A 22,959-nucleotide genomic window follows, 5' to 3' on the forward strand; every position below is an offset into this window, starting at 1 on the left:
TCTCCCCTCCCCCTCCCCATCTCCCCTCCCCCTCCCCATCTCCCCCTCCCTATCTCTCCCTCTCCCCCTCCCCTCCCCCATTTCCCCCCTCCCCCATTTCCCCCTCCTCCTCTCCCCCCTCCAGGGCCAGCAGCCTGAAAGCAGGTGCCCTCTTGCAGGTGTTTCTCTCCACCTTCAGATCCTGGTGGGGCGTGCCTGCCCGTGTCCGTCCTTTTTCTGTATCTTCTCTAGAGAGAGTTGTTTACTCACTAAGTCGTGTCTGACTCTTTGGGGATCCCATGGACTGTACCCCCCAGGCTCCTCCGTCCGTGGGATTCTCCAGGCAAGAAGACTGGAGTGGGTTGCCGTTTCCTTCTCGAGGGGGTCTTCCCTACCCAGGGACCCAGCCTGCTTCTCCTGCAGAGTATTCGATACATAAATAAAGAAAAAAACTTGAAACACTTTTTTCCTCACAGTTGTTGTTAATAGTCCTACACAGCATGTCTTTCTTATAAAAGATAGCAACACTCCATCTAGAAGTAGGCAAAATGAAATATGAAATTTACCAGCACCCCCCTTCTAGTTTCAGCCCCTTTGATGAAAATGGCTCTTTCTCAATTTGGTGTATATTCTCTCTCTCTCTCTCTCTATATATATATATATATATAATTTTGCATTTTTTTCCACTTAACTGTATATCTTACAATCTTTTTATGTCGTGTTGTACACGTTTTCCCTTGTTAGTATTCTGGAAGGTGGATTAGATATAATTCATTCATCTAGTCTCCTACTGACTGACATTTAAGTTGTTTCATGTATTTTGCTACAGTAAACATCTTTGTATGCTGATCATATATATACGAGTATTTCTTTAGATTTACTACAGGTAGAATTGTTCATGCAGAAAGTTGTATACATTTTCATTTGTAATGGATGCTGACAAATTGCCCTCATAATTGTTTTTTTTTTTTTTGCCATTGCACATATGGAGCTGTCTGCCTCTGCTTTAGTCACTGTCATTCTTATAAAATTTATGCCAGTGTGAAATCTCTTGCTTCATGTACGTTTCTTGATTGGAAGGCTGGGGGAGCCTTTCCCTGAATCTTTTTGATTCCGCCTTTGAATTGTATGCTGACATCATTTGTAGTCAGGGAGGGACTGTCTTTTTATCTTATTGATTATTAATGGGATTTTTCATCTACTTTGGATATTCTTGGTGTGTATTATATATAGCATATATTTTCTTTGTCATTTTTTTAACTTCTTTTATAGCATCTGTTGTATCAGGGCTTCATCAGATTTGTCAGCCATTGATATGTTCATTTTGGGGGGGAGTGTAACTAGTTTTGAAACCCTCTTCCTACCCAACTATTTTAAAATATAATTTTTAATACTTTCTTCTAAATGGTTTGTTTTAATTTTTTCTCATTCTCCTTTCTGGTATTGTATAGTTTCCTCATATACTGTCAGGATACATCTGATGATTTTATTATGCTGTGTGTCTGAGGTACATTGTCAGCACCATCTCCTTTTTAAGCTATCTTCATTTCCTTGGGAGAAATTTTAAGGATCTCTGAAAGAGTAAAGAGCTTCTCTATGAAGATGATCATTTAGATGTGCCACTAACTCCTTTTGAAGTGTGGCTTTTAACCATACTTAGATCTAACAGTAAACTGTAGATCATGCTCTGACCAAGGAGGAACTGTGATAGAAAACAATGTCAATTTCATCTTGATTTAGATCTTAACAAATAATAGTTATAAAAACACTCAGAAAAATCATCAGCACTGGGAATTGAAACGGATAAAAGCAGTAATGGTAAAAGGAGAGCCCTAGAGTTTTGATGCTGTCATTTCTTGTAGAAGAGGAAGAATTCTGTTTAAGCAAAGAAGAATTGAGCTTGAGAATGAAGAAAAGAGAACCTCCCTCCACCAAAGTGTTAAACTGTGTGCATGATGCAGAGCACAAGATGTGCTGTGACTGGAAGTAAGGGCCCCAGAGCTGGACCAGGCTCCTCGGTGGAGGACCAGGTGTAGGCTTGGAGTCAGTGGGACTTTGAGGTCGTGACTAAGCTGAGGAGTTACTGGGGAATAACACAGGTCTACTTTCATCCATGGAGTCCTAGGATGTTTTGCAGTCTTATTTTTTCTAATGATGAATAGATCAGTGGCATGATTTTGGTGGAATTGTCCTGAAAAGAATCTTGCTTTTAACAGAGTGGGTCGGGGGAAAGCTTGGCTAGGGCTCAGAGACGTCCAGCTTCTTCCTCGCTGTCTGTGGTCCCACAGAGGCGGGGCACACAGACCGAAGGGCCAGCTGGAAATTGGATGTCAGCTGTGCTCATGGGGACTTCACGATGCTTCTGTTATTGGGGAAGTTTTCAACCAAGATGGGATTGCGCCTTCAATCCCCGGTCCCAGGGTCGCGACCCCTGTGGGTGAAGGTCCTGACAGGTGGGCGGGTCTGCTGTTACTGGGATGCGGCCCAGGGCCCGAGTGAGAGGTGGGGGCTCGTAGGGGCCGTGGCAGCAGGTCTGACTCCCGCCCTGCCCCATCCTTGCCCCCGCACCCCCCACCCCCCACCCCAGCTTCCTGGTTACAGCCTGTCAGTCTCAGGAGCTGGTCGGCTCACTGATCCCAGCTGTTTCTTCCAGCCAGTTTTCCTTCTGCTGTAACAAATCTTAACAGCTCCCCCCACCCCCCACACTGCTTGCACTGTCTTGAATCACAGAGGCGCTTCCTGGCAGGAGCAGGGAAATTCCCTAGACCCCCTTTTCCTCTGCCTCCTGCCTTCCCTCACACGAACTCCGCACTTCATCTTGTTTTTTCCTTCCTCTGCTCCCCTTCTCTTTCTCTCTCTCCTCTGTCCCTTCTCTCTCTCTCTCTCTCTTTGGATAGAGCCTTTTGTCAGGTGGCTCCTAGTCTTCCAGAATTCACACCTGACCATTATTAGTAAATGCAGAGATCTCATCCTTGTCCTAAATTCCATTGTGACCCCCTGGGAAGCCCTCCTGAGTATCCTTCCTCCACCCTCTAGAATCGCTGATCTGCAGAAGGTGAATTCCATCTTTTGTGCATCCCCACCACTGAAGATCTGGCCAAGCCTCACCTTTTCCTTTTTGTTAGTTTATTTTTTAAAAGCTGGCATTTTGTTTTCTGAATATGGAATGATAATATTGAATATGCTTTTGCAAATTGCATCTTCTCCCCACCCTCTGCCCTTGGTGGCTGTGTGATCCTGGGCAAATGTTTAAGCTCTAAGTGCTTCAGATCCTGCTGTGAGTGGGTGGCATGATCCCATGACGGGTTTTGTTCGCATGCCTGGCAGTCTATGTGTTGCATGTCTGTAGGTAAAAATAGTACCTGGCACATAGCAGGCACTCCCTGAGTGTTTGCTAGCGTTATCACACTCTTTCAAGAAAGTAGGTAGGCTGAGGCTTTGTGCTGGTGGAGTTTGGGGCTCTGAAACAGACAATTGGAATGGGAGAGAAAGTGAAGGATACTTTAAACTTTAGTAGACGTTGATGTAATTTTGTCACAGTCTGTTTAGAGGAGACTTAGTGATCACACCTTGAACGTTTCAAAGCACATTCAAAGCCACTGTTCACCCGGCTTTGTCTCTCCCCTTGGCCTGGTCAAAGAGGCAGGTTCCCTGGCCAAATGTTTGTTGTTTGTGGAACTGCTGTTTGCACAGTTTCTGTTCGAGCAGGTCTGTTTGTCTAATGTCTCAGACAAACAGAGTTGTGCTGAGGACGCTTAGTCTGGTGTTTCTTTAGAACAAAGGTCCTCATTTCTTGACATTTTTCTTTGTGCTTGAAAGTGAAGTCTTTTTAAATTGGAGACTCCTTGTTTTTCCTGCATTATTAGATTGGGGCTTCTGTTATTTGATGACACAGACAAGAAGTGGGTTTTGGCATCAGATTTCAGGTCCCACTTAGGCTGTGAAATCTCAGGCTAGTTTCTTAATCTCCCCAACCTTGTTTGTGACATCATTAAAATGTGGATGTGAAATATGTGAGGTACAGAAAGAAATACCTGACTGCAGTATTTCCCTTGAAGGACACGTGTCCAGCCTGTACAGCTAGGCTTCCTGTGCAAATCACCTTCATAGCGTGCATGTCAGAGATGAGTTAAACTAGTTGAGCTGGTTGGGTTTTTTGTTTTGTTTTGTTTTTATCCCAGGGGAATCCTGCCTGGGGTGTTAGAGGAGGGAATGTGATGAGCTGGTGCAGCGGTGAAATCTAACATCTGATTGGTTTGCCTGGTTGCAAAAAAAGTTAGGCAAGCACAACTTTCTTTTCCAGGGACTTCATTTGAACAGCTTTAAGGGTCAAAGGAGAAAGACGATTTAGTTTCTTTTTAGTAAGAGTTGTCTGTGTTCCCAGCAAAATAGTGGCGGAGGCTGGCTTCGCTCATGTTTGTTTAAAAGGGGGAGTTGACTGCTTGGGAGTGGGAGTGTCTAGTGAGTGTTTTCCCTCCTGTCCAGAACCTTGCCAGGACTCTGACACATGAGTGCTGGTACGGAAAGCTTAGGGAGCTGCCGGACAGATTTCCCGCGGAAGGATGGGCCAGGTCCTGAGGGACGATGGAGACTGGAACTCGAGACTGGTGGCGCTGATGTGCTGCATGGGTCGGTAGCCACCTGTCCGCTCGCCTCCGCGCTGCAGGGTCGGGAGGGGGGTGCAGGACCCGATGGGTCCCACGGCGGGGATGTCGTAGACTGCGGGGCTCCTCTCAGAGTCTGGGCGGGCTTCCATGACCACTCCTGCGGCTCCCTGGACGGGACTTCCCCTTGTTGTTGGACCTAGGGCACGCATTGAGAGAATCCTAATAGGTGTCTTATGGGTGATACGAAGTGGTTTAGCTTTGATTGGATTTTACCGAAGACCAGGCAGTGTAAGTTGTAATAATCGGTGCTCTTTTTATCCTTTTTGTGTTTTCAAACTCGGCTGTTGTTTGCCTTCTTTGTCATTGTGGAATGTTCAGCCACGTTGTACTTTACGAGGTGATCATAAATGTATGTTTTCATTTAAAACGTACTCTCTAAATGAAGTACTGTTCCAATAGAGGAATGTTTTAAAGCTCCATTCAGAAAAATAGTTTGTAAAACAAGCAGAATCAGTTAATAACTCAAGAGAGTCTTTTCCTTTTTGTTGCCTTAGCAACGTTGCCCTAAATATAAACCTCAGCGTTAGACCTCCCTCACTGAAGTGAAAGAAAGAGCCATTATGAAACTTATAATTGGAAAATTAGATGGTGTCATCTTGAATACTCCCTCTTGAAATAATGTGTGTGGAAAGTGGTAGATCACTGTCTGCCCAGACTTCAGTTATTCCCGGGTTGTAAGTTGCTTTCTAAAAGAAAGTTGAGGCCCTGAGTCCACGGTAACTCTTTCCTCATTACCGTAGCATCCTGGGAGGCTTTGAGGGTAAAAGACCCTCCTTTGGTGTACTTGAAGGGGGCTCGTCTAGGATTACCATGGCTTAAAAGGTTAGGTTATTATTGTTAGAAAACAGTATCAGAATCTATGAGTCATGTGTTATTTAGTTCAGGTTAGTCTTCGTGCCTTACCCGCTACTTCAGCTGTGGACCATAATCCCCAGATACTACCTCAGTATTGACCTGCTAAATGTCTAACACCCACCTTACATTTTCAATAGTGCTTGTGAGCTACTATCAACCACAACAAAACGTCAGTGATCAAAAAAGCCTTTATATAGTTGTATTACGTGACTAAGTCTCTCGTTATTTGATCATTTGGTGTAATCAGCTTTCTTGATCTGTCACGTGGCTAAGAAATTAACCAATATGTGAGTAGTTTTTAAGAACTTGTGTTCTATTCTTCATGTTCCTTAAAATATAGAACTGGTTTTTATTAATTGAGAAAATAAATATATATATATATTTATTTAAAAGGAAAAATCAGAATTTAATAATCATTAGATATCATATAATTAAATTGCTTCTAATTTTTCATTGTAAATTATGCAATTAACATATCAATGCATATGGCTTTCCATAACCCAAGACATATATTTTTTTATTTTTAAATTTATTTTTTTTGAAGTGTAATTGATTTATAATATGTTAATTTCTGCTCTACAGCAGAGTGATTCAGTTACATGTATATATATATATACACTCTTTTTTAAAAAATATATTTTATTAATCATTATGTACTAAAAGGAGTTTATATGATACACATCATAGGTTAAATTTAATGGGACAGAGTAAATTTGTTAGAGTTCTTATTATTATGGTGGTTTAGTCTCTAAGTCATGTCTGACTCCTGTGGCCCTATGGAATATAGCCCGCCAGGCTCCTCTGTCCATGGAATTCTCCAGATAATAATACTGGAGTGAGTTCCCATACCCTCCTCCAGGGGATCTTCCTGATCCTGGGATCAAACTTGGGTCTCCTGAATTTCAGGCAGATTTTTTACTGACTGAGCTACCAGGGGAGCCCTCATATTATTACGGGATGATCCAATAAATTAATAAAATTTTGGCAGATAGTTATAGGAATGCTTTCAACTTATATTTTCCTAGCTTGATATGGAAGCTGTCTATTCTGGAATTATAAGGATTTTTTAAATGTAGTTTCCTTAAAAAAAAGTTATCTTTGATTGCATTGGGTCTTCATTGCTGTGCATGGGATTTCTCTACTTGTGGCAAGCAGGGGCCCTCTTCATTCTGGTGTGTGGGCTTCTCATTGTGGTGGCTTCTCTGGTTGTGAAGCACTGGCTCTGGGCACGTGGGCTACCGTAGTGGTGATGACTCACGAGCTCTGAGCACAGGTTCAGTAGCGGTGGCTCACGGCTCCCAGCAGCACTTGTGCTTGGGTGTGCTCAGCACTCCCCTTGGAAAGGTGGCAGGATGTCGGGGTAGTGGAGGCAGTTCTGGGGGAATCACAAGACTTGGGTTCTAACTCTGTTCAGTTCAGTTCAGTCGCTCAGTTGTGTCCGACTCTGCGACCCCATGAATCGCAGCACACCAGGTCTCCCTGTCCATCACCAACTCCTGGAGTCTACCCAAACTCTTGTCCATCAAGTCAGTGATACCATCCAGGCATCTCATCATCTGTTGTCCCCTTCTCCTCCTGCCCCCAACCCTTCCCAGCATTAGGGTCTTTTCCAATGAGTCAACTCTTCACATGAGGTGGCCAAAGTATTGGAGTTTCACCTTCAACATCAGTCCTTCCAATGAACACCCAGGACTGATCTCCTTTAGGATGGACTAGTTGGATCTTCTTGCAGTCCAAGGGACTCTCAAGAGTCTTCTCCAACACCACAGTTCAAAAGCATCAATTCTTCGGCGCTCAGCTTTCTTCACCGTCCAACTCTCACATCCATACATGACCACTGGAAAAACCATAGCCTTGACTATATGGACCTTTGCTGGCAAAGTAATGTCTCTGCTTTTAAATATGCTATCTAGGCTGGTCATAACTTTCCTTCCAAGGAGTAAGTGTCTTTTAATTTCATGGCTGCAATCACCATCATCAGTGATTTTGCAGCTGAAAAATAAAGTCAGCCACTGTTTCCACTGTTTTCCCATCTATCTGCCATGAAGTGATGGGACCAGATGCCATGATCTTAGTTTTCTGAATGTTGAGCTTTAAGCCAACTTTTTCAGTCTCTTCTTTCACTTTCATCAAGAGGCTCTTTAGTTCTTCACTTCTACCATACGGGTGGTGTCATCTGCATATCTGAGGTTATTGATATTTCTCCCTGCAATCTTGATTCCAGCCTGTGCTTCATTCAGCCAGCGTTTCTCATGATGTACTCTGCACATAAGTTAATAAGCAGGGTAACAATATATAGCCTTGACGTACTCTTTTTCCTATTTGGAACCAGTCTGTTGTTCCATGTCCAGTTCTAACTGTTGCTTCCTGACCTGCATACAGGTTTCTCAAGAGACAGGTCAAATGGTCTGGTATTCCCATCTCTTTCAGAATTTTCCACAGTTTATTGTGATCCACACAGTCAAAGGCTTAGGCATAGTCAATAAAGCAGAAATAGATGTTTTTCTTGAGCTCTCTTGCTTTTTCGATGATCCAGCGGATGTTAGCAATTTGATCTCTGGTTCCTCTGTCTTTTCTAAAACCAGCTTGAACATCTGGAAGTTCACGGTTCACGTATTGCTGAAGCCTGGCTTGGAGAATTTTGAGCATTACTTTCCTAGCATGTGAGATGAGTACAATTGTGCGGTAGTTTGAGCATTCTTTGGCATTGCCTTTCTTTGGGATTGGAATGAAAACTGACCTTTTCCAGTCCTGTGGCCACTGCTGAATTTTCCAGATTTGCTGGCATATTGAGTGCAGCACTTTCACAGCATCATCTTTGAGGATTTGAAATAGCTCAACTGGAATTCCATCACCTCCACTAGCTTTGTTCATAGTGATGCTTTCTAAGGCCCACTTGACTTCACATTCCAGGGTGTTTGGCTCTAGGTGAGTGATCACACCGTCGTGTTTATCTGGGTCAGGAAGATCTTTTTTGTACAGTTCTGTGTATTCTTGCCACCTCTTCTTAATATCTTCTGCTTCTGTTAGGTCCCTACCATTTCTGTCCTTTATTGAGCCCATCTTTGCATGAAATATTCCCTTGGTATCTCTAATTTTCTTGAAGAGATCTCTAGTCTTTCCCAGTCTGTTGTTTTTCTCTTTCTTTGCATTGATTGCTGAGGAAGGCTTTCTTATCTCTTCTTGCTATTCTTTGGAACTCTGCATTCAGATGGGAATATCTTTCCTTTTCTCCTTTGCTTTTCACTTCTCTTCTTTTCACAGCTGTTTGTAAGGCCTCCTCAGACAGCCATTTTGCTTTTTTGCATTTCTTTTCCACAGGAATGGTCTTGATTCCTGTCTCCTGTACAGTGTCACGAACCTCTCTCCATAGTTCATCAGGCACTCTGTCTATCGGATTTACTCCCTTAAATCTATTTGTCACTTCCACTGTATAATCATAAGGGATTTGATTTAGGTCATACCTGAATGGTGTAGTGGTTTTCTCTACTTTCTTCAATTTAAATCTGAATTTGGCAATAAGGAGTTCATGATCTGAGCCATGGTCTTGTTTTTGCTGACTGTATAGAGCTTCTCCATCTTTGGCTGCGAAGAATATAATCAATCTCATTTTGGTGTTGACCATCTGGTGATGTCTATGTGTAGCGTCTTCTCTTGTATTGTTGGAAGAGGGTGTTTGCTATGACCAGTGCATTCTCTTGGCAAAACTCTATTAGCCTTTGCCCTGCTTCATTCTTTACTCCAAGGCCAAATTTGCCTGTTACTCCAGGTGTTTCCTGATTTCCTACTTTTGCATTCCAGTCCCCTACAATGAAAAGGACATCTCTTTTGGGTGTTAGTTCTAGAAGGTCTTGTAGGTCTTCATGGAACCGTTCAACTTCAGCTTCTTCAGCGTTACTGATCGGGGCATAGACTTGAATTACCGTTATACTGAATGGTTTGCCTTGCAAACGAACAGATATCATTTTATCGTTTTTGAGATCGCATCCAAGTACTGCCTTTCGGACTCTTCTGTTGACCATGATGGCTACTCCATTTCTTCTAAGGGATTCCTGCCCACAGTAGTAGGTAAAATGGTCATCTGAGTTATATTCACCCATTCCAGTCCATCTTAGTTCGCTGATTCCTAGAATGTCAACATTCACTCTTGTCATCTCCTGTTTGACCACTTCCAGTTTGCCTTGATTCATGGACCTAATGTTCCAGGTTCCTATGCAATATTGCTCTTTACAGCATTGGACTTTGCGTCTATCACCAGTCACATCCGCATCTGGGTATCGTTTTTGCTTTGGCTCCATCCCATCATTCTTTCTGGAGTTATTTCTCCACTAATCTCCAGTAACATATTGGGCACCTACTGACCTGGGGAGTTCATCTTTCAGTGCCCTATCTTTTTGCCTTTTCATACTGTTCATGGGGCTCTCAAGGCAAGAATACTGAGGTGGTTTGCCATGCCCTTCTCCAGTGGACCACATTCTGTCAGACCTCTCTACCATGACCCATCCGTCTTGGGTGGCCCCACATGGCATGGCTTAGGAGGCCTCTTTTAATCTGAAATTATGAGATCAGGGTTTCTTCTAATTTATTTTTTGCTGAAGTGTAGTTTAAAAAGCGAATCACTGTGCTGCATACCTGAGAAGCTAATACAGCATTGTACATGTATTGAATTGACCAAAAAAGTTCATTTGGTTTCCATGGTTCTGGTAGCATTTAGCTGTCGGTGGACATACTCAAAATATCTAAATTAGGCATTGAAAATCATTTACACTTGTATATGTGCATACACACAGACCCACACAACACACAAACACACACACCACACATACGGACTCTTCTTTATCCGTTCATCTGCCAGTGGACACTTTAGGTTGCTGCCATGTCTTGGCTGTTGTAAACAGTGCTGCTATGAACACTGGGGTTCTTTTCAAATTATGTTTTTCTCTAGATTCATGTCTAGGAGTAGGATTTGCTGGGTCATGTGGTCTCCAGTACTTTGGCCACCGGATGCAAAGAACTGATTCATTCGAAAAGACCCTGATGCTGGTAAAGATTGAAGGCGGGAGGAGAAGGGGACGACAGGATGAGATGGTTGGATGGCATCACTGACTCAATGGACATGAGTTTGAGTAGACTCCGGGAGTTGGTGGTGGACAGGGAGGCCTGGTGTGCTGATACTCCTTTGTTCTTGCCTTACATGCTAATTAGTTGCTAAGTGGTAAGTTGCTTCAGTCCTGGCCGACTCTTTGTGACCCTATGGACTGTAGCCTGTCAGGCTCCTCTGTCCATGGGGTTCTCCAGGCAAGAACACTGGAATGGTTTGCCATGCCCTCTTCCAGGGGATCTTCCCCACCCAGGGAACTAACTGGCGTCTCTTATGTCTCCTGCATTGGCAGGCAGGTTCTTTACCACTAGCGCCACCTGGGGAGCTACTTAGGTTCTTTCTGATCGGTTTAGAAATAGCAAGGCTGAAACATATTTATAACATCACTATTGCTTCAAGAGATGTAATAGTAACATATACCACCGTATCTAAGTATATAGGGCATTATACCTTGTTATCCTGAGGAGGATTGTCCTTTGAGAAACCTAATTAATTCACATCATGAGTGTATGTTTGTTGAGTGCACAAAAGCTTCATGGTCTCTACTGTGGGGTAGATAAAGATGACTAAGGTCTGGTTCATGCCCCAGGGGACTCGCAGGGGAATTCACACATATTTTGTCGATGATGGTTTTGGTTAACAATTATTGATGCAGTTGGTCTTGGCAGAGTAGTTGTATGTACAGTGCCTGCGGTTCTTACATTGGGGATCAGGCCAGTTTCTATTTTCGTGTGTGCCCCACATGGTACGTGGGATCCTGGTTCCCCAGCCAGGGGTCCAGCCCTCACCCCTGTGGAAGCTTTGAGTCCAATTTTAGCATAAATTCTAAGCATTTATATTCAGATTCAGTTCAGTTCAGTTGCTCAGTCGTGTCCAACTCTTTGCGACCCCATGAATTGCAGCACGCCAGGCCTCTCTGTCCATCACCATCTCCCGGAGTCTACCCAAACCCATGTCCATCGAGTCGGTGATGCCATCCAACCATCTCATCCTCTGTCATCCCCTTCTCTTCCTGCCCCCAATCCTACCCAGCATTAGGGTCTTTTCCAATGAGTCAACTCTTCGCATCAGGTGGCCAAAGTATTGGAGTTTCAGCTTCAACATCAGTTCTTCCAATGAACACCCAGGACTGATCTCCTTTAGGATGGATTGATTGGATCTCCTTGTAGTCCAAGGGACTCTCAAAAGTCTTCTCCAATACCACAGTTTAAAAGCATCAATTCTGTGGCGCTCAGCTTTCTTCACCGTCCAACTCTCACATCCATACATGACCACTGGAAAAACCATAGCCTTGACTAGACAGACTTTTGTTGGCAAAGTAATGTCTCTGCTTTTAAATATGCTATCTAGGTTGGCCATAACCTTCCTTCCAAGGAGTAAACGTCTTTTAATTTCATGGCTGCAATCACAATCAGCAGTGATTTTGGAGCCCAAAAAAATAAAGTCTGACAGTGTTTCCACTGTTTGCCCATCTATTTCCCATGAAGTGATGGGACCAGATGCCGTGATCTTAGTTTTCTGATTCAGTGACCTTCTATCTCCTTGGTCAGCTTTTCTAGTCTTTAATACCCAGGGTGAAGTTAAGAATGAGACCAGGGGATTCCCTGGTGATCTGCTGGTTGGGACACCATGCTTCCACCACAGGGGGTACAGCTTCAGTCTCTGGTTGGTGGAAATGGGTTCCCGCCTGCCGCAACCAAAAAAGTTAGACTAGTGGTTTGCTCACTGAAAGGGAATGTGTTATTGACAGTACCCGGTGATAGTCTCTGGAGAAGGCAGTGGCAGCCCACTCCGGTGTTCTTGCCTGGAGAATCCCAGGGATGGGGGAGCCTGGTGGGCTGCCGTCTGTGGGGTCACACAGAGTCGGACACGACTGAGGTGACTTAGCAGCAGCAGCAGCAGTGATAGTCTCTTTTTAGGTGTCTTTCTGGTTCCCCCGGACGTTGATGGGAGGTGTGAAGGGTTTCCAGGGGATACTTTGGGGAACAGATGCTTGTGAAACATGAGAGAAACTACCTGGTCTGCTCCCTTCCCTTCCTGTTGGCATCAAAGGGTAAGAGAGCTCTGAGTAACCTGCCATCACTGGGTAGCTTGCAAAGAAGCGAATCTGAACAAACCTTTGGATTACTTTACTAAAATTTATTTATTCATTTCCTTATCATTGAACATTTATTTTTTTCAAAATCTTTATCTTGAAATAGTTACACTGATTTATATTGTCATTGATACATTTTGTGTGCAACCATCATTCTAGTTTTAGGATAAATTTTAGAAGTGGACTTGCTGGGATATGGCATCTATATTTTTAAGACTTTTTGTGTTTATTGGCAAATTGTCCTAGAGCTGCACTCTCCAGTAGAAATGTTTGTGGTGGTGGGAATGTTCTCGATCTGTATTGTCCAGTGTTAGCCAGTGCACACTTGAGTTGTGACTGGGTAATCAAAGAATTGAATTGTTAATTTTATTTTGTTTTAATTAAATTTGAAGTTTAATAGCCATATATGTGACTAGTGACTAGAGTATTGACAGTGAAGTTCTAGAGGGTTTAAAACAAACTACATTTCACTAGCACTGTGTATGTGTTAGTACATTTCCACTAGTACTGTGTATATGTGTGTGTGTGTGTATATATGTATATATTGTAGGGGGCGACAGAGGATGAGATGGTTAATAGCATCACTGACTCAATGAACATGAATTTGAACAAATTCTGGGAGGTAGTGGGGGACAGAGGAGCCTGACATGCTGCAGTTCATGGGGTTGCAATGGGTCAGACTCGACTGAGCGACTGAACAACAATATATACACATATACACATATATGTGTGTGCTTAGTTGCTCAGTTGTGTCCAACTTTTTAAGACCCTATGGACTGTAGCCCCCCCAGGCTCCTCTGTCCGTGGGGTTTCCCAGGTAAGAACACTGGAGTCGGTTGCCATTTCCTTCTCCAGGGGATCTTCTCAACCCAAGGATCAAACCCATGTCTCCTGGGTCTCTTGCACTGCGGGCAGAGTCTCTACTGCTGAGCCGCTGGGGAAGCTCCACCGTTCCCTTGTCAATATGAATTTATTTTTTCATAAAATCTTGGCAACTTGATAGGTAAAAAAGCTTATTTTTATTATTTTATTATTTTTGTTATATACATTTATATATAAAGCTATATTTATATATATTGTTATTTTATTATTATTATTTGCTAGTGAGGTTGAGTACCTGTGGGCATTTAATTTTTAATTTTAAAAATTAATTTCATGTCGTAAATTTTAATCACCTTCATTATTTACTTTTTTGCCCAGTTTTATACATTATGATGCTCATCCTTTTTTTTAATTTGTGTTTTTTGTGTTAATAATGACTAGTAGATATTTTTCCCAGTAGACATATGTAAGTATTTTTGTTTATGTTTAAATTCGTGTAAAGCACATAAATACTTTTCATACATAGGACAAGCATTTCCTTTTTAAAAATGTTATTAGATTATAGTTGATTTACAGTGTTGTGTTAGTTTCAGGTGTGCAGTAACGTGATTCAGTTGTATGTATGCATATGTTCGTTCTTTCTCAGATTCTTTTCCTGTGTAGGTTGTCACAGAATATTGAGTAGAGTTCCCTGGGCTATACAGTAGATCCTCGTTGATTATCTGTCTGATATATAGTAGTGTTGTATGTTAATCCCAAACTCTTGATTTATCTCCCATCCCGTATTTCCCCTTTGGTAACCGTAAGTTTGTTTTTAACATCTGTAAGTCTGTTTCTGTTTTGTAAATAAGTTCATTTGTATCACCTTTTTAAATCAGCAGTGATTCAGTTATATGTATGTATCTTCTTTCTTATGTCCTTTTCCTTACAGTTTATCACAGGATGTTGAATGCAGTCCCCTGTCTGTACAGGAGGATCGTGTTGTTTATCCATCCTGTGTAACTGTTTGCATCTGCGAATCCCAAACTCCCGTTCCTTCCCCCACCCCCCTTGGCAACCATAAGTCTGTTCTGTGTGTCTGTGAGTCTGTTTCTGTTTCATAGACAGGTTTATTTGTGTCATAGTTTAGATTCCACATATAACTGATATCATGTGATATTTGTCTTTCTGTGTCTGACTTCCTCACGCTGTGTGATGCTGTCTAGGTCCATCTGTGTGGCTATAAATGGCGTTATTCTTTTTTATGGCTGAGTAGTATTCCATTGCATGTATGTACTACATCTTTATCCACTCATGTCAGTGGACATATAGGTGGTTTTCATGTCTTGACTGTTGTAAACGGTGCTGCTGTGAAGACTGTGGTGCATGGGTCTTTTGGGATTATGGTTTTCTTGGATCTATGCCCAGGAGTAGGATTGCAGGAACATATGGTTGCTCTGTTTTTAGGCAAGCATTTTCAGAGGCACTTTGCTTCCTATTAAAGTAGTTTATGGGGACTCAGGGATGAAGAATGAGGAGAGAAAGAGATGAAGAGAGTGAGGCCTATTTGCCCCCAAGGAAGGAATGGAGATGTGGACCAGTGAGAGGAAAGAGGACCGCAGAGGAGAAAGGAAGAGCCGTCCCCAGATGCAGAGCCAGGGAGGAGGGAACAGCACAGCAGGGATCCCTGCCTTGGAGCGGGACAGGGAGCGGGTGTGGCTACCAGCCTCCTCCCTAGGCGTTGGAGATCAGGGTTCTCTTCGAAATGATAACTTGATGAAGCAGAGTATTCCAGTGCTTTCCCTCCTAAATCATAAGACCTCCCTCACCGTTCTCTGAACCATGTGTGGAAACCAGGACAGCATCACCCTCCATGCCAAGGATCTAGTGGGGTGTTCCGTTGTTACCAGATGGTTCAACACAGGGAATCTAGCAGAGAAGCCGCTTGGTTTGTAATTCAAGCCAGAGGACATGAATTCAGTCATGTGTTTCAACTTTACGTGTTTGCGAAATAATCGTCGACAAATCTTTTAACTGCTGGAGGTCTTGGTCTCCTCTTCTGTGACATGGAAATGACCCTACCTTTTGTGGTCTTGAAGGCCAAGTGGGATGTAATCTGTGGCCAAGTGCTTTGGGAAGTTCATGCAAGGGCTTGCCCTAAGCTGGTGGTGATGGGGAGGGGGTGAGAGGGCTTCCTGGTGGTGGTGGCGGAGGGGGTGAGAGGGCTTCCTAGTGGTGGCGGCAGGGGGGTGATGCAGCAGAGGTCAGTGCTGGCAGACACATTAGGAAGAGGTCTCTCAAAGCTCACGGAGCCAAAACTTAGCAAGAAAATTCAAGTGCACTAAACAGTACCTTTTGAACATCTTACTTTTCTTTATTTGCATAATGATAATGAAGGTCTCCTCTTCCTGGATTTTTACCAACCTTCTTTTGTATCTTTTCTCCCCCTTCCAGATGAACGGGACAAAGTTCAAAAGAAAACATTTACAAAATGGATAAATCAGCATCTCATGAAGGTCAGTATGCATTTCTTTTTCATTTTGGAATGGTTTTCAGTCTTTAATTTATTGTACAGTACTTTAGTATATGACTCTAAAGAAAAACCTTTCAGTATCAGCTGCAGAGTTTCAATTCTAGAGTATTTCACACTCATTTCAGGCATCTGTTGTTACTTGCCTTGGGTCGTGACAGGGGTTGGAGACAAGTGCCCTGTGATGGCAATGCGGTCTGTGACCTCCATCAAACCTCTCATTATTAGACTCTCAAAAATCTCCGCAGGTTAAGAAGTATGTAAATATTTACATGTTAGGGCATTGAAAACTGCAATTTTTAATAACGTTTTTTTCCCCCTCAAGATTCCAGGCAAGTTCTGGCATCAGGTTTATGTGGATGGCAGAGAGTTAGGTGGGAATAAAGATGGGTTGTAGACAAGTCTCGACTCAGTTTTCTTGTCCTTCATGTGAACGAGAAATTGATGCTTCCTCTGTGTTCTCTGTGGAGCAGTTAATAGTTGTGGTTCTTGATTAATATTTGTGTTCCACGGGTCACTTTGAGGATCTGTTGTAGGCTCTCCCCAGAAATACACATGTGCACCACGTGTGCATACAATTTCTTGGCATTATTGGGTCCCACCAATCCAGGAATTCTATAAATCTCATCTAAGGAACCCATGGGATTTCGCAATTAACTTAGTCCCTTTTTTTCCCTTTTTATGGACAGTCCTGAAGTCAGAGAGAGGTAGTATTTTAAGCCTTTTGTTTGGGACTTGGAGACAGTTTTCTCACATAGAAACATTATGTTAAAAGTGGTTATATTCTTCGACTGTCCTGGAGATCCTATTTAAGCCATCATGTAGCCTAGGGAGATGGTGCCCATGCTATAATCACATCTAATAACCGTCTATAGAAGTGTTGCTTATTTCATGGGGTATGTCAGATGACCTGAGAGAAGTTTTAGTCCTCTCTCTCATCACCCTGGACAGAATCCTTTTCCCAAATCTGATGACATACCCTTCAGGTGAGCCATGTCATCCACTCCCCATCTGAGGGTCAACTTGTGGGTGTTTCTGTTACTGCTGGGAGCTCTGCTCCTCGTCCTCTGATATGTTGGCCAGAGGTCTGCTTTATGATGCTTTCATATGGAAGTCTGTTGTGACGTCTAAGGAGAGTGTTGCACCACAGTCTCCCTGCCCTCCTCCTGGCTTCTGTGTCATTGCGTGTGTCCCACGCCACCCGTGCGAGCGGACCCTGCACGGGCTGGAGCAGAGGGGGCTGGCGTGCGGGTTGGGGTGTGGGATGTCAGAGCTGAAGACTCTGACAGCACTTTTCCATTTCTGAGATGAGTCCAGGGGAAGTGAGGTTCTGGAGGAAGAGATGCCCCTTTGGTGGCTGCTGGTCTGGCAGTCTCTTTTTAAGAAAAATTTTTATTGAAGTATAATTGATTTACAGTATGTTAATTCCTGCTGTATAGCAAAGTGACTTAGTTATACAGATGTATACATTTTCTTCCCTGGTGGCTCAGTGGTAAAGAATCCACCTGCAATGCAGGAGAACCTGGGTTCGATCCCTGGGTCGGGAAGATCCCCTGGAGAAGGAAAGGGCAGCCCACTCCAGTGTTCTTGCCTGGAGAATCCCATGGACAGAGGAGCCTGACAGTCCATGGAGTCACAAAAGAATCAGACATGACTTCACAACTAAACAACAACAACATACATTTTCTTCATATTCTTTTCCATTCTGGTTTATCACAGGATACTGATTCGGGTTCCCTGTGCTGTGCAGTGGGACCCTGTCTGTCCATCCTGTGTGTAATAGTTTGCATCTGCCAACCCCACACGCCCACGCCATCTCTCCCTTTCCCTCCTTTTCCCTTGGCAACCACAAGTCTGTTCTCTATGACTGTGAATCTGTTTCCGTTTCATAGATAAGTTCATTTGTGTCATATTTTATTTATTGTTTAGTTTTAAAAATTTTAATTGCAGGATAGTTGCTTTGCAATGTTGTGTTGGTTTTGGCTATACAGCAGTGTGAATCAGCCGTAAGTATATTTATATGTGTGTATCTACAGATATATATCCCCCTCTTAAGCCTCCTTCCCAGCCCCCTTATCCCACCCCTCTCGGTTGTGTCATAGTTTAGATTCCTTCTAAGTGGTATCGTATGATATTTGCCTTTCTCTTTCTGACTGACTTCATTTAGTATGATAATTTCCAGATCCATCCATAGTGCTGCAAATGGCATCTCTCATTCTCAGATGGTTGAGTAGTAGTTCTTTGTATGTGTGTTACCACATCTTTATCTATTTATCTGTTGATGGGCATTTAGATTGTTTGCATGTCTTGTCCATTGTGAGTAGTCCTGCTAAGAATATAGGTGTGCATGTATCTTTTTAAATTATAGTTTTGTCCATATCTATGCCCAGGAGTGTGACTGTAGGATTATATGGTAGCCCTATTTTTAGTTTTTTGAAGAACCTCCATACTATTCTCCATAGTGGCTGCACCAGTTTACATTCCCACCAGCATTGTAGGAGGGGTCCGTATTCTCCACAACCTCTTCAGTATTTGTTATTTGTAGATGTTTTAATGGTGGCCATTCTGACTGGTGTGAGGTGGTAGCTTGTGGTAGTTTTGATTTGCATTTCTCTAATAATCAGTGATGTTGAGCATCTTTCCATGTGCCTGTCTGGCCTGGCAGTCTTTGTGGCTGTGGCCATGGGGGGGTGGGGATACAGAGGGTTGGCCCCTGTCTCTGGAATGTACGCCCCAGTAGTGCTGGCAGTTGAGGATAGAAGCTCATGAGGATGACCCCGTGGGAACGCCGTGCTGGCCTGAGATGGATGCTAGTGGGGACCCACCGTCGACTGGATGTGTTGGGCTGGACCACTCATCTGATGAGCGTCTTGTAAACTGGATGAATGAGTTTAAGGAAAGTGCCTTTGCTAAAAATTCAAAACGCTAGTTGAGCTGTTTGAGGACAAGGCTGCATCGTCTACTCCTAGGGTGCATCCTGGTGCCTTGTGTGGGTAACACACACGTGTGCTTAAATCACTTAATCCTCCAACAACCCTCCAAAGGTGGTTTCATTTAGTGGTTATGCACACACAGCCTTCAGAGTCAGATGGCATGGGTTTAAATCTCGATTTATGTGGAGTAAGTGATGTCTTTTTTTTTTTTTAATAAAATAACACATCTCAAAGATATAAGGCTTCTGCTGTAACCCAGTAAAAATTATGAAAATAATAATTTTACACACAATAGCCATTTGATAGATGCCAGTACATCTGGTTAGGGTTATAATCAAATTAGTGTATTTGTTTCTTGATGTAGGTCAGAATTTAAGATTTACTCTTGTTAAAAAATTGCACACTAAAATTTCTGACACAAAACTCAAGTGTGTGAGAACATAATTTTATAGTATCTTATTCTTTTCTGTTTGAAAGTTAGAGCATTACCTTCAAGTGGGAAAGGTGATTACATATCCCCAGATGTGGGGCACCAGGCTGTTCTGGTTTGTGTTTCGAGTTGACCAGAGAAAAGGCCAGCCTTCGTGTCATCTCTTCTGTTTCACCCAAGGGCTGACAGAAGGAATGTAAGACACTTCTGCTGTCAGAGATCATTTGGTCATAACCCAGTTAGTACAAAATGGAAAATAAGTGTGTGGATGTTAGGTTAAAATGTCAATATTAGAAATATTTCTTCTGTGTTGATTTTCTTATGTTCTTCTCTTGAAATACTGAACATATTCAAGAGAAACAGGGACGGAAGAGAAATGAATCTCTTACCTTTCTCGCCTTACCATGTTCCTTTATAGTGAATGGAAAGTATGTCGTTTGAAGTTTTTCATAAAATTAATCATGCTAAAAATGTGAAGGGAAAGGGTGACCATGAGGAATGAGTCAACAAAATGAAGGAGTAATTGATGGGTAAGGAGAGAAAAAGGTGGGAGTAAAACCACTTAGAAGGTGTGTGAGTCATTCGGTGTGTGCACTGGCTCTGTTTTGCCAGTTTGATTGTAGCCCTCCTTCAACCTTGGGGCAGGGAGAGGAAAGTGGGGGGGACAGAGGAGGAGAGAGAGAAGGAGGAGGAGAGGCTCCTGGGGTGAGAGGGGAGGGGCGCCCACTCTGGGCCCTGAGCCGCCCCCTGGGACTGTGTTCTGGGGCCTCTGCCCTGGGCTCAGCGGCCTGGGAGGCTGAGTCAGACCACCGTGTGCTCCCCATCTTTTGAAGGAATTCTTAAAACTTTTGCTCTATATTATTATTTTCTGTGTTCACTTTAGTGTAATTTTATGCAATTGTTTTACCCCGGTTGTGGCTCCAAGAAGACCGTTCCTCTTAGTTCTGCTCCTTCAGGCATAGAGGTGATTGAGAGCTTAGTCCCAGGACAGATCTTCTTCACGGGATTTTCCGTTTCATTTGATGAGTATTTTGTCTGTGAAAAGAGACTTGTCTCCTGCAAAGCTGTCAGCCTGTGACACGTAAGGCAAAGGTGGGAGGCAGACAACCCTGCAGTTGATCGTCTGTGTGACTGTAGGCTGCTCTGGCCCTCATTGCTGGGTGGTGGGAGTGGTGGGCTGCTGGGGGACTTGATGCCATGTCCGGCTAAGCAGGGGGGTGGTGCCTGGCAGGTGGGCAGCGAGCGCTGCCCGAAGAGGAGGCCCGCGTGGGTGCTGCCGGTCAGACAGAGAAGCAGGGCTGGGACGCCCGGGCACTGCCTGCCTCGTCCGTGTCTCCTCTTGACTGCAAGCGCTTCCCTCTTAGTTCCTCTGGTCGAGAAAGAGCCGGTGCAGGGGATCAGGTGGAGAAGGCAGTGGCACCCCACTCCAGTACTCTTGCCTGGAAAATCCCATGGATGGAGGCGCCTGGTAGGCTGCAGTCCATGGGGTCGCACAGAGCCGGACACGACTGAGCGACTTAGTAGCAGCAGCAGCAGCAGGGGGTCAGGATCCATGGAGGAGACAGATGGGCTGGCTTGCCTTGGAGTCCTGCGGAGACCCTAGGCTCCAGACTCTGATCCTGTAAGGCTCCCTCATCTCCTTAAATTGGCCCCCTCCCGAGGCACCTCTCCCCATCCGCGGTTACTCTTGGGGCCCAAGGCCTCTTCTCCGCCGTTTCCCCTCTGCTTGCACACACTCCCTTCGCGGAAAGGAGCCTGTGGACTCCGCGCACACCTGGCCCTCCGTGTACCTTTGCTTGGGTTCTCACTCCGAGGGCATCTTCGTCCCCGATCTCACGGGCGGGGCGGCTGCAGCCGCGCTGGTCCCTCCAGGTCAGCAGGGACGCAGGCAGCGTGACCTGGCCGGGCGCCCGGCTGGAGAGCGCCAGGGTGCACCGACGTGCCGCACGCCAGCGGCTTCGTGGCTGTTAGACTGTTGACTTTCCCCACCTTAGAGTTTCAGCTATTTGCTAATAATCCTCGTGACTCAGGAAGTTAGGATTTATCTGGCTGTAAACTAGTGTCTACCCAGTACCCCGGGGAAGCTTCAGGCAAGGTCGATTTTTCAAAGTTGATTTGACTGAGAAAAGGAAACACTGTGGACTTTTTAGGTGATTGCTTAAGTTACTATTATATCCAAGTGTGTAAACATTGTTTCCTTAAAATACTTGGTTAGGATTTTTTTCATATAGTTTTCTCTCCAGAAAAAGTGAATATAGCCTTATTTTATATTGGAGCTAAAATGACATTTGTTTAAATAGTTTGCTTAATTAAAACTTATGTTTGTTGGTGAGCGGACGTCTCTGGCTTTTTTCCAAGTGTATTTAAATTTTAGTGCTCTGGTATTTCAGTTGTATGGCTAAGCCTGTCCTTACACTGATTGTTCTAGCAAGAATGTTTTCCTTTTGGTTCTTCAGTCTTCAGAATATATTTAAGAGTAAATCCCAGTTAACGCAGTCATTTCCTACCTCTACATGTTTCTTCACACACTGAATACATTGGATGATTTTCCTTGCAGATTATGATCTCTGTATAAAGCTATCGTTGTCAATAACAATTACGTATTATTCTTTAGCATAATTTAAATTGTAGTGCTAAAACATGAGCTGGTTGTTACTGAAAATACCTGTGACTTCAGTTAGCTAAATTTTACTGAGAGAGTTGTTCCAAAATATAAAATTGATGACCTTCTATTATTTACAGTTTTTATTTTTGCCCATTCTGCCTATGGGACTTTATATACTAGAGGGTCTTAGGTCACTGTTTAATTTTTGTTATTCCTGATCACATGCAGGTCTGTCGTTCTGTCTAGAAATTCACAAACATATATATGGCACCCAGATCTAAGTCCTGATGATGTAGCTTTTGCCTTGCTCTGAGAACACAAGAGGCAAGGGATCCTTTTAATTTCGCAAACATTTGAAAGACTAGAAGATTCTTTTTTAACTCACTGTTTGCCTGGACCCAGAATTAGAGCTTGAGCTATGACTGAGAGGCTGTATTGAAGAGGAATAATTTAAGGTGAAGAACAATTTTTGGAAGATTGGAGTCTGGGGAATTCATGTAGTGTGCTTCCTTTGTGTTGGATTCATCTTAACCATTTATGGTGGAATTATATTCTTCAGCACTGGTTAACTGTACTGTAAACTTATTCCTTAACATTGTATAATTGGATGCTTGGTCTGAGTTTTACTTTGTGTGTGTGCTCAGTTGTGTCCGGCTCCCTGTGACCCCATGGACTGTAGCCCTCCAGGCTGCTCTGTCCATGGAATTCTCCAGGCAAGAATACTGGAGTGGGTTGTCATTTCCTACTCTAGGAGATTTTCCCGACCCAGGGCTCAAACCTGCATCTCCTGCATTGTCAGGCAGATTCTTTAATACTGAGCCCCCTGGGAAGCCTGAGTTTTACTTTATTGATACATAAATGCATTTGGAGAGGAAAAGGGCCTGGATTCCAGTACTGAACTACTCCCTGTTAGTAACCTGCATGATTACCACCTGGGAGACAGCCTGCTGAGGATCACACTTT

At 43.7% G+C, this 22,959-nt stretch overlaps 1 protein-coding gene across 10 annotated transcripts in view; it reads left to right on the forward strand.

Annotated features, from left to right (window-relative positions):
* Window positions 1-22,959, forward strand: part of DST (dystonin) — a 512,241-nt gene that overhangs the window by 206,640 nt on the left and 282,642 nt on the right. For all 10 annotated transcript variants that reach the window (XM_081519063.1, XM_081519065.1, XM_081519069.1 and 7 more), the window contains one exon: window positions 15,953-16,014. In XM_081519063.1, coding sequence (XP_081375189.1) covers window positions 15,953-16,014 — 62 coding nt within the window. The remainder of the gene's footprint in view (window positions 1-15,952; window positions 16,015-22,959) is intronic.

The sequence above is a fragment of the Giraffa tippelskirchi genome, chromosome 8 (assembly GCF_054371585.1).
Source record: "Giraffa tippelskirchi isolate mGirTip1 chromosome 8, T2T-mGirTip1v1.2.pri, whole genome shotgun sequence".
NCBI classification, from domain to species: Eukaryota; Metazoa; Chordata; class Mammalia; order Artiodactyla; family Giraffidae; genus Giraffa; species Giraffa tippelskirchi.